The sequence below is a fragment of the Oryctolagus cuniculus genome, chromosome 7 (assembly GCF_964237555.1).
Source record: "Oryctolagus cuniculus chromosome 7, mOryCun1.1, whole genome shotgun sequence".
In the NCBI taxonomy this organism is placed as follows: domain Eukaryota; kingdom Metazoa; phylum Chordata; class Mammalia; order Lagomorpha; family Leporidae; genus Oryctolagus; species Oryctolagus cuniculus.
In genome coordinates, this window is record NC_091438.1 from 92696612 (window position 1) to 92710362 (window position 13751).

Sequence of the window (13751 nt, forward strand, 5' to 3'; positions counted from 1 at the left end):
CACATTCAAGTACAGGGAACCATTACTAGGAAGGATGGATATGATATTTGTTAAAGAAGCAACACACAGTTTTTTATGAAAATCTCACAGTAGACTACTTTTTTCTATCTTTATTAAGAATTATTTCTTTGAGTTATAATATAAGGGCTATCTTTGTGGTACCCAGGGACGTGTCGCATCAAATTTTGGTATGAGGAGCAGGACCACCTAAAAGTTAGCCCGTGGACTTATTCTGGGTTAATCCAAGATAACTTATATTAAGGATTCCTCTTTTCCCATCAAGAAGCAGCTGCTTCTACCAATCTAACTACCCACAGGAAGACTTACCACCTCCCAAGGGCCCTACATTCTCTGCTTCCAGGGAGCTGGGACCTAAAATCAGATTTCATCACACCTGGGATTCTGCTACACCCTAAAGCAGCCCTTTTCTAAGGCTTGTCCTGAAAGCATTGAGGCCAAAGTGTGATTCTGCTTCCCAGGAATCCAAATCCACAACACAGTGTCCTACAAAGTACTTGCCCAGCTATGGTTTTAATAGGCATGGTTCCTACAAAATTCATGTTGAAATTTAATTTCCATTATAAGATATTAAGGGGTGAGACCTTCAAGAGGTAATTGGGGCTCTGCCCACATGCATAGATTAACATTCATGGATTCATGGATTAATGGGATATCTCAAGAATAGGTCTATTACAAAAGTCAATTAGTATCTTGTGTGTCCCCTGTCTCTTGCCACATGATGTCTTATGCTGCCTTGAGACACTGCCAGAAGAAAGGCTGCATCAGATGTGAGCCCTTGACCTTGGAGCAGAACCATGAACCAAACATTTTTTGTAACTTCAACAGTCATTGATTTGTGTTATTAGCAACTTGAAATAGGCTAGGATACAAGCTATGGGTCAACAATAGAAGGCACAGGTAGTCCAGTTTTTTCATCATCTTCAAAAAATGGCCTCTGAGCTACACATGAAATGGAGATGGGCCTTCCAATGGAGAGGGTCCTGCTTTCTCTTTCTGTGGGATAAATAGGATCTTCATTTTTTCAATTGTAGAGGAAGGATTTATCAGTCAATTTGGGAGTCAGGATGCCTGGACTTCAATAACAATTGTTGGTAATAGTTTTCTGGGAAAGGAACTGGGAACCTTGGACCCAAGTAAACCCTCCTAACAAAGAAAGCAAATGAGATCTGCAACTTCTAGCTGGCTCACTCTTCAGGCAACCCACAGTCCCTAGGATGATTTGGGGATACTTCTGCCTGCACAATTATAGCTTTGAATCTTCAGAATACCACACAGGAAATGCCATGCAGTAAAAACTTAGTAATATTGACTGGTGACTTAATGAATAAAAAGATGGTATCTGATGATCTACCTGAATTAACATTGAACAATATATGAATATATCAATTATTTGCTTCTTTATTTGGATGTAAAACAGTCACTTCTCCATGAATTTGCTAACCTATCAGTGAGTGCTTTCTCATGTAAACAAACCCTTCTATTACTCAGCCAAGGGAAATACAGAGGGAGATTCACTGAAGTCATGCTTAGGAATCACTCCTCAGTGGAAGATTGCCTGTGTTGTTCTTTTACCCTTGCTATAGGATCAGTCTGACTTAAATTGCCTAACAAAAAACTTTCCCTAAATTGTGAAAGAAGAAAAATATTATAATATTCATTATGTATGTTTCAGTGAGAACTAAAGAGATAAACAGGCCTTTGCCACTGATTTGAAATTACCTGGAAGATCAACAACGCCAGGTGTGGACACTGCATTGGGTTTCCCGTTCTGGATCAATTAGGTAGACTAATTTCTTCGGCTTTAGAAGACAAAGAAGTTTGACACCGCTTTGAGCTTCTGGAGGCGTTCGAAGTCAATGCAGAAGTGATTACAGCATGATAAATATTAACTAGGACACTTATTTTCAGATAAAATGATAATATCCAGTTGTATTTTATAATTTATTCTTCATAGTGTTTTAGTTAATCATTAGACACAATATATGTGCTATTTGTGTTTGGATGATAATCCCTGCAGAGATTCAGTGTTACAATGATTTGATACTCTAATAATGGAGCAGTTGAGAGTTGCATGAGACACACTTAAAGGTGCATCTGAAAAAGATGTTTAATTAAATACATACTTTTCAGCGCTATGCAGCACTAAACACAAACCATGAAGTTACAACTAAACAGTCTGATAAGAACAGATTCGTTTTATTTGCCATCTTATCTCTGAGTAAAAGTTTTTGCACAGAGTGTGAATACACTTTAAATTCAACCATAACTCTTTGTTAGGGTCAAACATTTTATGATGACAAAGGTACAAAATTAATCCATACTGTTGACAGGCTTATAAGTCTTTCAGAAACAAAACAAAACCATAAAGAACAGAATGAGATTTAGTTGTTCCAATGACAAGGACAGTAGGGAAATGGAACAAAATTAGTATATTTACAAGGCAACCTCTAAGACCATAATCATATGGTTCTTTTTGAATGCTCTGGTAATAGCCCACAAGAAAAAAACTATCAAAAAAACACATGGCATAAATATTGTACACATCAACTTTATCAATCTTAGCACTGAAAGTAGAAACAATGGACAAAATTAATTTCAGCCTTCAAAAAAGAAGACAGTTAACAAGAGATTTACAATTTTGGTGATATGTATTATTATAAAGTTTTCAACAGTACTTTCAAGTTTGAGTAAACATCTTTTATTCTAAAAGTATATGAGGATGGCAAGGAACTTATTTAGAAGCTACATGGCTAATAGTGAAAAATTCAAATTAGAAAAGGTAAAATGAAGATGATAATAAGAATAAATATATTCAATAGTATAAAACAATGTATTAGAAATCAAGAACCATTTATAAAATATGTTGCTCAATTTTTAAAAGGATAAGTTCTTAGATTAACAAAAATGTTGACTGCTTATATAGGAATCTTATTTATTTTTGACAGGCAGAGTTAGACAGTGAGAGAAAGAGAGACAAAAAGAAAGGTCTTCCTTCCATTGGTTCACCCCCCAAATGGCTGCTACAGCGGTGCGCTGCACCATTCTGAAGCCAGGAGCCAGTTGCTTCCTCCTGGTCTCCCATGCGGGTGCAGGGCCCAAGCACTTGGGCCATCCTCCACTGCCTTCCCGGGCCACAGCAGAGAGCTGGACTGGAAGAGGAGCAACCAGGACAGAATCTGGCGCCCCAACCGGGACTGGAACCCGGAGTACTGGCACCACAGGCGGAGGATTAGCCAAGTGAGCCTTGGCGCCGGCCAGGAATCTTTTTTTTATCTTCTAATTTAATTCTTAGTGAGAAACTTACTTTAGAATCAAACCTCTACCTCAGGTGTAAAAGGTCAATTATGTTGACAGTAATTTAACTGTAATTTTGCAATAAAACATTTTCACAGCTAATTATTATTGTAGTTTAGAATTCCTTTCATTTTAAACATATGGTTTTTTTTTATCAAAATAATTACTTGTAAATACCTGAATATCTACTCATAAAAAGCTGTTCATTTGTCTAATGTCTGGGCTCAATGATCACATTTATCACAAAACAAAATAACATTATATTTTTTCTATTATTATTTTTATACCATGAATAATTCTGTTTACTTTTCATAAACAAGATGCACTTTCAATAGATTTTTTAAATACTTCTTTCCTCTCTAAAAGTCCATTCGTAGAAATGTTATTGGCATTATCACTAAATCTGATCGACATCCAGATTTCCATAGCTCTCTTATATGTTAGTGAATGAAACAAACGTGCTTATGTATTTTCACATCACAAAAAAAATCTAATTTTATTCACAGAATTAAAAATTACTTTGTCTTTTATGTTACATGTAGGTAACTACAATCCAGTAGTAGGATTATTTGTTACAAATAGTTTTTAACAACTATAGAACAATTCTGAAAGAAAAACAAGTGCAACTGACTTGTGAATAATTTTTAGGACATTCATAAGTAAAATAATTAAACTTGCATCTGTACCATCATTCCTTGTTTAAAATGTTAATTTAAAAGTTGTATGTCAATAATGCTTTATAGCATCATGGCTTTTGGAAGAGTAAATAGTTACCTTTAAATTTTGTCTAGTTATTTCAATAGAGGCAAAATATTACAGCAAATAGCCAGAGGTAGTAATAGCACATGTGTGTTTATGGATGGTTAGAAACAGAGATATGGGGAAACTCAGAGCCTGGTGCCATCCTCTAAAGAAATGTGTTAAAATCCCTTTAAAATGATTATGTTAATGTACTTTACACTTCCAAATAGCTTTCTATTTTTTAAGGCAATTCCTCCTCACAGAAGACTATTAATAACACAATACAAAATTAAAGCTTCTCTGAAATTAAAGATTTGTGACAGGGGAGAAAGTAGAGTAAAAATAAAAATACAATTCTCAAAGTGATAGGAAGTTAATATGATCTTCCTGGCAGAGCTAAACTAGAGACATTTTTTACTTCAATATATGTTAATAACAATGAATGATAGTGAATACCAAACAGCTGCAATATGCTCGTAGTCCATAATTACAATATTTAATTTTCCTAAAATATCTGCAATTGTGGGAATTGTAAACTAGTGATTGAAGAACACAAAGGCAGATGAAGTGTGACATTAAGGACAATGCATTAAAAACTTAAATCATTTAAACTCCTTCTACATCCACATGAATTATGTAACCTCTCTGAATGTTATATTGGACAATGCAATAAAAAGTAATCTACTAACACTACCACATGTTGAAAGCATAGCTGAGATTTGTAACAACAGCAAGCAGAAGACGATTTTAATTGTTCTTGTTTGAAAGTATCTCCCTTTAAAAAATGACAGCAGGCTAATATTTTAATAACATAGAAAAGATCCGCCACAAAAGGGAAGAAACCAGTGAATGTCAGTTACAGGGAAACAACAAATTCTCTCTCTCTCTCTCTCTCTCTCTCTCTCTCAAATCAATGCTTGGCTCAAAAAAAGTGGTTCCTAAATGTGAGTGTTAATTTATCAATCTTCATGAACAGGATCTGTAGGAAAGAAGAAACCATACAAAACATTGGCAAATGTTAAACAGAATAGTGGAAAGATGTAGTGATTTTTCTGAAGGTCACAAAACAATTGAATGACCTGGCTGGGAAGGAACTTGGGTCCCCTCCCTTCCAGTAAGCACTCTGAAAATTACCAGATGCGTGTTGCACCCCCTCTACTGAAAAGTCTAGCAGCAGAAAAGCTACACTAACTAAAGTGTTTGTTCAACCTTAGAAACCCAATTTTTAAAATAGTCCCTTAAAAAGCTAATTTTGGTTTCATAATTGGGTGTTGAAATTATTGAAAGTATCTAAGTGAAAACATGCATTAAACATTATAATTCATTTTTGATACAAAATATTGATAGATACTAAGATATACATTATGAGTCAGACATTTCAGATGTGTATGTTTGAGTCTTACAGGATCTCTACATTGATTGATTAAATCATAAGTTTATTGTCAGACCAAAAATAAAGACCTTGTTTCGTTTACTGTTTGGGAACTATAAAAACTGAGCACAAATAGCTAGGATTTGCTGATTTTTGTTTAAAATAAATTGGAAAGTGTTTACCTGTTCTATAACAATGATATTAACTTCATCAGAAAACCAAGACTTCCGAGGTAAGCAATTTCCAACAACTCTCCAGAAAAAAAAAAAAATCCTCTTTGAAGAACTTTACTGCTCACTATTCTAGAAATTTATTCTTTCATTCGATCAATCAGCACTTAGAGTTACATACCTACCAACACTCAGGCACTTAATCAGGTGTCACAGAGTAATGAATCACAGCAAAAACTATGCTCCTTTTTTTAAAAAAAAACTTTTGGAAAAGCAGAGTTACAGAGAGGCAGAGAGATAGAAAGAGAGAGAGAGAGAGTCTTCCATCAGGTGGTTCACTCCCCAGATAGCCGCAATGGCCGGAGCTGCGCTGATCTGAAGCCAGGAGCCAGGAGCTTCCTCTAGGTCTCCCACACTGGTGCAGGGGCCCAAGGACTTGGGCCATCTTCTACTGCATTCTCAGGCCATGGCAGAAAGCCAGATCCAAAGAGGAGCAGCTGGGTCTTGAACCTCACCCATATGGGACGCCGGCACTGCAGGTGGTGGCCTAGTCCACTATGCCACACTAAGCTAAAAAACTTTGCTCTTGATCTTCAAAGTCTTGAAGACCCTGGTAGGAACCATTCACAGATACTTTAACAGTTCACTTTGTGACACCTCAGTCTTGACTTACTCATGGACAGATAATCATGGCACAGTGGGTTAAGATGCTGCCTGCAATGGTGGCAGCACATACGAAACGGGGGTCAAGGCCTGACTCTTCTTCTTCCAACCCAGTTCACTGCTGATGTACCTGGGAAAGCCCAGAAGATGAACCTGCCACACATGTGGAAGAACCACACTGGGTTCCTGTCTTCTGGCTTCAGCTTGGCCCAGCCTCAGCCATTGTGACCATTTGGGGAGTACAGCAACAAATGGAAGCTTTCTCTCTCTGTCTCTCCATCTCTCTCTCTCTCTGTGACTACAATTTTAAAATTAACAAATAAATCTTAAAAAAAAAAGCTAGGTTTAAACTCAAGTCTTCATAGTAAACATTTTCCATCACAAACTCCAACCCATCCAAGAACTTTTTAAGGAAATCCTGTTTAATCTGGCACTTACAAACAGACCTAAGATAGAATTAATCATGGATCTGATAAGATCTCACAATACAAGATGAGTAAAAGCCACTATCAGTCATGCAGTTTAAAGTGACCTAACTTTCATGGACTACACTTAAGCCAAAATCAAGCTATAAGTGATTGTTGTGCTCTGGAAAGTTAAACGTATCCCAGTGGTACCCAAGGGAAATGTGTTGATGAAAGGTTATACTATGAGCAATATTCCTTTAAGAGCATTTTTTAAAAGGTAAGTTTCTGTTACCCTAAAATTAAAATATTTTTGCATTGAAAATACTAAATATTTCTTCTTAAGTAACATAAAAACAATGGATTCATATTTATACTTAAGTCTATTTCTTCAGAAAATATAGACATCTTCAAACAATACATTTTAAGTGATTTTTATTTTTTCAAAAAGCCATTTTAAATCTATTAGGATCATTTAATACTGTGCATTCACCTGTAGGCCATCATTTGCTTGATGAAAAATATAAATAAATATTCCCTTTTATTGAGAATACACATGGATAAGGAAAGATTGGAAAATATTTTAACGAAAATTTTAAATTATCTTAGCTATTTTTTAAGCCAGGTATAGAGGATAATAATATTTTTAAAGATTTTGCTGTCATCTATTAACTTCAGGGCAAAACTAAAGATTGAACAACTATGGCATATATATGGAGTAAATTATTTTAAGGTAATGATTTTTAAAGGTTCATGTTTCAGTTTATTACTTGTCTCTGAAAAAGAGTATGTTTCTGTATTTATGCCTTTAGAGGTTAATTTCTGCATTTGAACGTTGAAACTCAACATCGTGTAATGGGAGAAAGTAGCTTCACATAAATGGAGTCGGATCACTGGAAAACTTCCAATTTCATACTATAAAACTGACCTCATTTCTTTTTTCCTTTCAAATCCACTCCTCATTTTACCTTTCCTGTTTTTGAACGGTTCTTACCTCCTCCTGCTCACGCAGCCACAAGCCTTCATACTCTGTCTCACATCTATTCCCTAGACTCTACCAGGTCAACCAGACATCAATTTGTCTTCATCTAATCCTTTCTGGAATCTCTCCCTCTCTCCCCTTTCCAAACATTCCTGTGAGAGTTTAAGCTCTTGTCTATTTCCTGGACTTTTTTTTTTTTTTATTGTCACTTCCTTGCCTTTGATATCCCCCCAAAATCCATAATTTAGACAGCTGTCCATAGTCTTCCACTAAATTGCTTTCAAATTTTAAAAAGTGTCTGTGTGTGTGTGTGTGTGTGAGAGAGAGAGAGAGAGAGACAGAGAAAGAAAGAGAGAGAGGGAGAGAGAGAGAGAGGCAGAGAGGAAGGGAGGGAGGGTGAGAGGGGGAGAGAGAGTGGGAGAGAGAGAGAGAGGCAGAGAGAAGAAATCTTTAGAAGAAAATGCAATTTCAACACAATAAAATCCAAGCCTTTTTGTGGTATTTAGGGCATTCAAATCACTTTTTCAGAATCTGTGAGTAGCAATATTTGATGACTATTTATTCTTGCAACAAACTCCTGAGAATTGTGTTGTTGTAGAAGGAAAACAGCAGAGTAATTGAGAACATGGACCAAGAGCAAAATAGCCTGAATTTGAATCAAGACCAAATACTGTCACTAACTGTGTGACTCTGGCCACCCACACAACCTCTCTGTTCCTCTTTTGCCTAGTCTACTTTGGTATAAACCTTAAAAACTGTGCCGCTTTAATTAAGCTAGAAAGAATCTAGAAAAATGTTGAGGAGAGCCAGGGAAAATGCATCAACCTGTAAGAATCTCTGTCTTTTTGACGTGTCATTGAGGCTATTTCTTGCCCTATTTCATGAGTTCCTTGGAGTCCAGGAAGCAGTGTTGGCTCTCTGTGTGACAGCCTCTGTAAAGAAAGTAGATTCGAAGTAGAGGTTTGCTAAACAGAAGACACATGGAGTATGACACAGGTGTGCCCAAATGTTGAAAGGTAAATTGACTTGTGTTGATGGATCATGCATCAACCATTTTTATTAAATCAACTTTAAAAGTACACATACTTTCTTTAACTTACATACAATAAAAGTGCATCAATTTTAAGAAAACAACTTGATGCGCTTTGGCAAAAGCAGGCATTCATGGAACCACCATCTCAATCGGCACAGAGAATATCGCCAATATCCTGTTTTTCCCTGTGCTTTTCTGCAGCCAGTTCCCCAATCCATCACAACCCCCACCGACCACTGATCTCTATCATTATAGATTCATTTGTCTACCAAATTTTTCAGGATTTTGTTTTTAAAGCTAGAATTGTGTCTGTGTTCCAATCTGAGTGATCTGTTTGCATATGAGCAACTCATATTAACTTACAAAGAAAAACTACACATGATGCTCTGGGGTGGAGAATGGGGTACAGGTATGTTTACCTGAAATGTAGTTGAAAAGGGAAAACAGAGCAAGTAGAACTTTCACAGCTGTATAAGTATTGAAAGAGACTTCGGTGGAGGGAGGGTTGGTTGGTTGGTTGGCTTTTTAAATCCATTTTAATCACAATTCTAACTTTTCCTCCCTGGAACCCTGACTCTCAGCAAGCTGAGTAGTGAGTTCTGGTAGGGCCCCACTGCACAGACCCAGTTCTTACTTTTGGGTCCTATGCTTGATGAAGATTTATCAGGGAATAAAAATAATTTTAAAAAAGCTCTCAAGAAGAACACTCTGTGCATCTCTGCCGAGCTTGGACAATTGAGCACAGCCTTGGAGGGTGGCATTCTGGGAAGTGCCCCTGGGGACCAAATGAGCCCACACCAAGGGTCTGTAAGGGCGCCCTGGGACAGTAGTCACCAGACAGGGAGCTGAGCCCCGGTGGCTCCGGGAAAGGGGCTGGAGGCCGGACGCGGCCAGGACATTTAGCACTGGACACTCACTCACACAAAAGAGGCCGGGAAGTGTCCGGAGGAAGCCGGCGCGTCACAGGGGACGGAGCCGGAGCTGGGACCCCGTCACGCCCGCCCAGCATCCCGGGTACACCGCCCGCACCCCGCGCGCTCGCCGCCGCCGCCGCCACCGCCGCCGCCACCACCAGGGCCGCCGCCAATGAAACTCCTCCCGCTGCTAGGTGAGTCCGCGAGGGCCCCTGGTCGCCGGGATCCTTTGTAGGGAATGGGACTTTACAAGGTGGAGCTCACATGGCAAGTGGATTTGGCAAGGTCTCGGCGGAGAACTGACGCAGTACTTCGCGGCATGTTTTTTCCGTGGCCTTTCAACTCCGTAGTTTGCAATTCGAGGCTCGCTGACTGTTCCTTTTTTATTCCTCCTCACGAAGTTCCCCAAGTGCCTGAAGCCCCAGACTGTGACCTTTCTTCTCATCTCGCCCCATGAAACTTGGGAAATGCAACGCGTTAACTCTTGAGGGAGGCTTCCTGACATTTTAGGGGGATTGCCCGCCCAGGCTTTGGGCACGTTTAAAATACCATTTGGCTGAAACTGTGCAGAAAGATAATAAATCACATCTCTGCAGGTGAATTAATTCTGGTCTAGACAGCACATACAGCCCTACTCGAGGGTGGGATTTAGAACTGAATGTGTAAGAATCCCTTGGTACCAGAGGAGGACAATTCTCATAGAGAACCGTTTTCAGGACAATGGCTTCGTGATTCCTAACTCTTCTCCCAAGCCTGTTCTTGAGAAGACCTGGAACAACAATAACAGGAACATCCTCTGCTGTTTCTTATCTTTTCCTAGTAGTTGACAGAATTTCATTTCAGCAGATCTGACATCTCGTGTTATTTTGTGGTTCCTTTCATTTTTGCTGGTCGCGTTTGGTTGGTATTCCGTTTCTGGAAGATCCATCTTTGAGCAGTATGTTGAGTTCTGTGGTTGCTGCCCCACTGGAATGTGAAAGGAATTTTATTATGAAAAAGGCAAAATTAGCACTCTCGGGGCAAAAGGAAAAAGAAAAGCAGTTAATAGCATTCGTCCTCCTAGTTTTAAGAAATCGTAAAATAGCACCGATTTGATTTGGAAAGATGCATATACTTCACTTCCCTTGATTTCTGCAGTTACGCCTAGGGAAGGACATCACTTCATAGACAAAATTACCTTTGGGCTGAACTTGTCTCACCTCAGGGTGAAGGGTGATACTGGGTCCCTATGATACAGGATCAGGCAACACAGTTTTATTATGACATCATTATTTATTACATTTTACTTTTTTTGGAGTTTATTTGATAAAGGTTGAAATTGCAAAAAAAAAAAAAAAAGGTGGAGGTGGTTATCCTTTGCTTTCGTGCTGGTTGTTATATAGCTAAGTGCTCCTTTGGGAGATTCTCATAATCCATTGATCTAAATGGAAAGAAAGAAGAATATTTCTATTTATTCTGCTCTAGCTCAACAAAAGGACCACCTTCTGTTTTTGAAAAGATGTCTTTCTCTTTACTTCTAGTGGGTTTTTCCACTTTGTTGAATTGTTCCTACACTCAACACTGCACCAAGACACTTTGTCTTCCAAATGCAAAATGTGAAATACGCAATGGAGCTGAAGCCTGCTATTGCAACATGGGCTTTTCAGGAAATGGTGTCACAATCTGTGAAGGTAAACAACCTTGACTACCACTTGTGGATTTTCATGAGAGATTAAATTTAGACATGACTGCTTTTCTATCCTCCAGTAACTAGCTTGTTTTACATTATACTGTTTGATATCACACTGCTTCAAAACAAAGACCTTAATTAACTAAATTATGAACTTCCCAAATCAAAACTTACACTTAATTATTGATTTTAATGACTCCATGTGTACTTTCTTATTTGTGTGGATATTAAAGATTGTCCTTGAACTTCACTGGAAATTCCCAGAACAATGAACAGGGTTGATGCTTTTGGGAACAAAAGAGCAGAAGACTCAGGACACCATCTCTCTCTGACTAGTGCGGCCCTTGACGGTCTTCTTTACTACTCTACCATTTAAATTCGGAGATATCAAGACATTGGAGATTTTCTCAGCCATACCCTATGAAAAAGAAAGGGAGAGAGAATAAGAGAGGGGAAGAGAGGGAATTTTGAAGACATTCTTTTCTGAAAATGTAGATTCTGTTTTAAAACTTTATTCTGTAGCCCAGAGAGAAATGGCTAGAAAGCACTCTTCTGGGTGCTGGTCAGTACATTGATACCAGACATCACCTGATCATCACATTTAGCTGAGTTCTTTTCTGGTCTCCTCCACCACCGTCACCACCGTCACCACCAGGACCATTCCAGCCCTCTATTCTCTCAGACTTTCTTCATTTTCAGCGCATGTTGGTTTTAACAGAGGGAAAAAAAATTTTCCAAGTCATATAAATTAGCTTAAAATATAATTAAATGGCAGCTTCAAATTAGAGCTGTGTGTATTATGTTCCTAAATGTATTTAAGATAACATAGACTTTTTCTAATTAAGCGAGGATATTGTACATTGTTAATATTGCATGTGTTTGCTTACCTCGTAAACAAGCTGGATCTCGTAATTCAATTTGATAGGCTCTTAAAAAACTTAAATATGCAGCATATAGTAAAACCAAACATTATCATAATTAGTTTAATGCTTAAAAATGTTCAGTAAAGCTACAGTTTGCCTAATGATCCATTAGATCAGGCAATGTTGTTTGTACAGCCAGTCAGAATTTATAATACATTATTCTACTAGCACAACAAAATTTATAAATAATCTTACATTTTATTATATATTTAATTGAATGGAATTATGGAAAATTGATAGCTAAGTGACCTCCAAACTACTGCATTACTATATTACTGTGTTTTTCCACTAATCATTACAAATTGTATAACAGTACTTCATAAGCAACATTGCTTTTTGTTATTTACTTTTCAACTATCATGATTATCATCATTAACAGTACATTTTCACAATTTAGAATTTCAGCCACCAACCAGCTTATAATCATGTTTTTAATTATTTTATTTAAAAAGACATCTTCCATTACCAAGTGCAGTTGTCTCCACCTTCCTTTCCCCCCACCAACCCAAATTAATAGGCAGCTAAAGAATAGAAAATAGTTTCCATTGGAAAAAATGCTTTAAGATCTTCTGGCCTGTAATTTCTTTTCTTATAACACACAGTTCATAATGACATTTTTTCAAAGTTAATGTTAAACTAAAGTCCTCTAGTGAAAAAGTTATATATCACCTATTTTAATATTTGTCTTAGGTTGATAATATCTTCTTAAAAATGTTCAAACACTGATTTTTCGTCTTTTCCATGTCTTACTGATTTATTGACAGATTTTTTACATATATTTTAATGTGTATACTTAAAATGTTCTTTGGATTTAAATTTAAAACACTGTATTTTCAACGGCATTTTGCATTTGTGGAGTTTTCTGGTATCCTTTCCTCTCTGAAGAGATTCCCGAATTTTTTTCCTAGCTTTCTCTCAGATTCATAGTAAGTCAGTAAGAAATGACTTGACAAGAGTTTACCTATGGCAAATGTGCACTTCTTGAGGAATACAAGTTGTTCTCTTCATCACAATTTTAGCATCATCACTCTGATCATCAAATTCGGCTTTCTCAAAGATACCAAATAAATGTTCCAGCAATGATCCAGCCTCAACAAACGGACTATAAGAGTTAGTTTTGAACAAGACATTCAGAACTTGGATTTATGGTCACATGGAAATAAGATTTAATAATAATATTTTAATCATCTAGTATTTTTTGTTGAACAAATATTTATCAAGAACATTCTTCATCATTAACATCATAATTACAGTCATCACCATCATTATTATAACAGTTAATGTCCATTGTGAAGCATCCAAGATAACAGTGAGCACAACACTGTGTTATTATTCCAGTTTTATCTATGAGGAAGTTGGGTCTTAGAAAGGATAACTGAACAGCTCAAGTGAACAAAGAGGTAGTTTTAGTATAAGCCTGCTCTCCTATTAATATGTTTTGATCATAGGAATTCCACATAAGGGACACTGCTATGCCCCTGAATTGAAATTATAAGTAAGATATTAATGTGACTTCCAGTGTATGTAGTGGCATAGCTGAATACTTGTATTAATCTGTATGATGC

General features: G+C 37.3%; 1 protein-coding gene across 1 annotated transcript in view; it reads left to right on the forward strand.

The window, feature by feature from the left end:
- Positions 1–9506: 9506 nt before the first annotated feature.
- ADGRL4 (adhesion G protein-coupled receptor L4) overlaps positions 9507–13751 on the forward strand; it is a 118562-nt gene continuing 114317 nt past the window's right edge. Inside the window, exons 1-2 of the mRNA XM_002715900.5 lie at positions 9507–9788; positions 11115–11264. Coding sequence (XP_002715946.1) covers positions 9767–9788; positions 11115–11264 — 172 coding nt within the window. The 5' untranslated portion in view covers positions 9507–9766. The remainder of the gene's footprint in view (positions 9789–11114; positions 11265–13751) is intronic.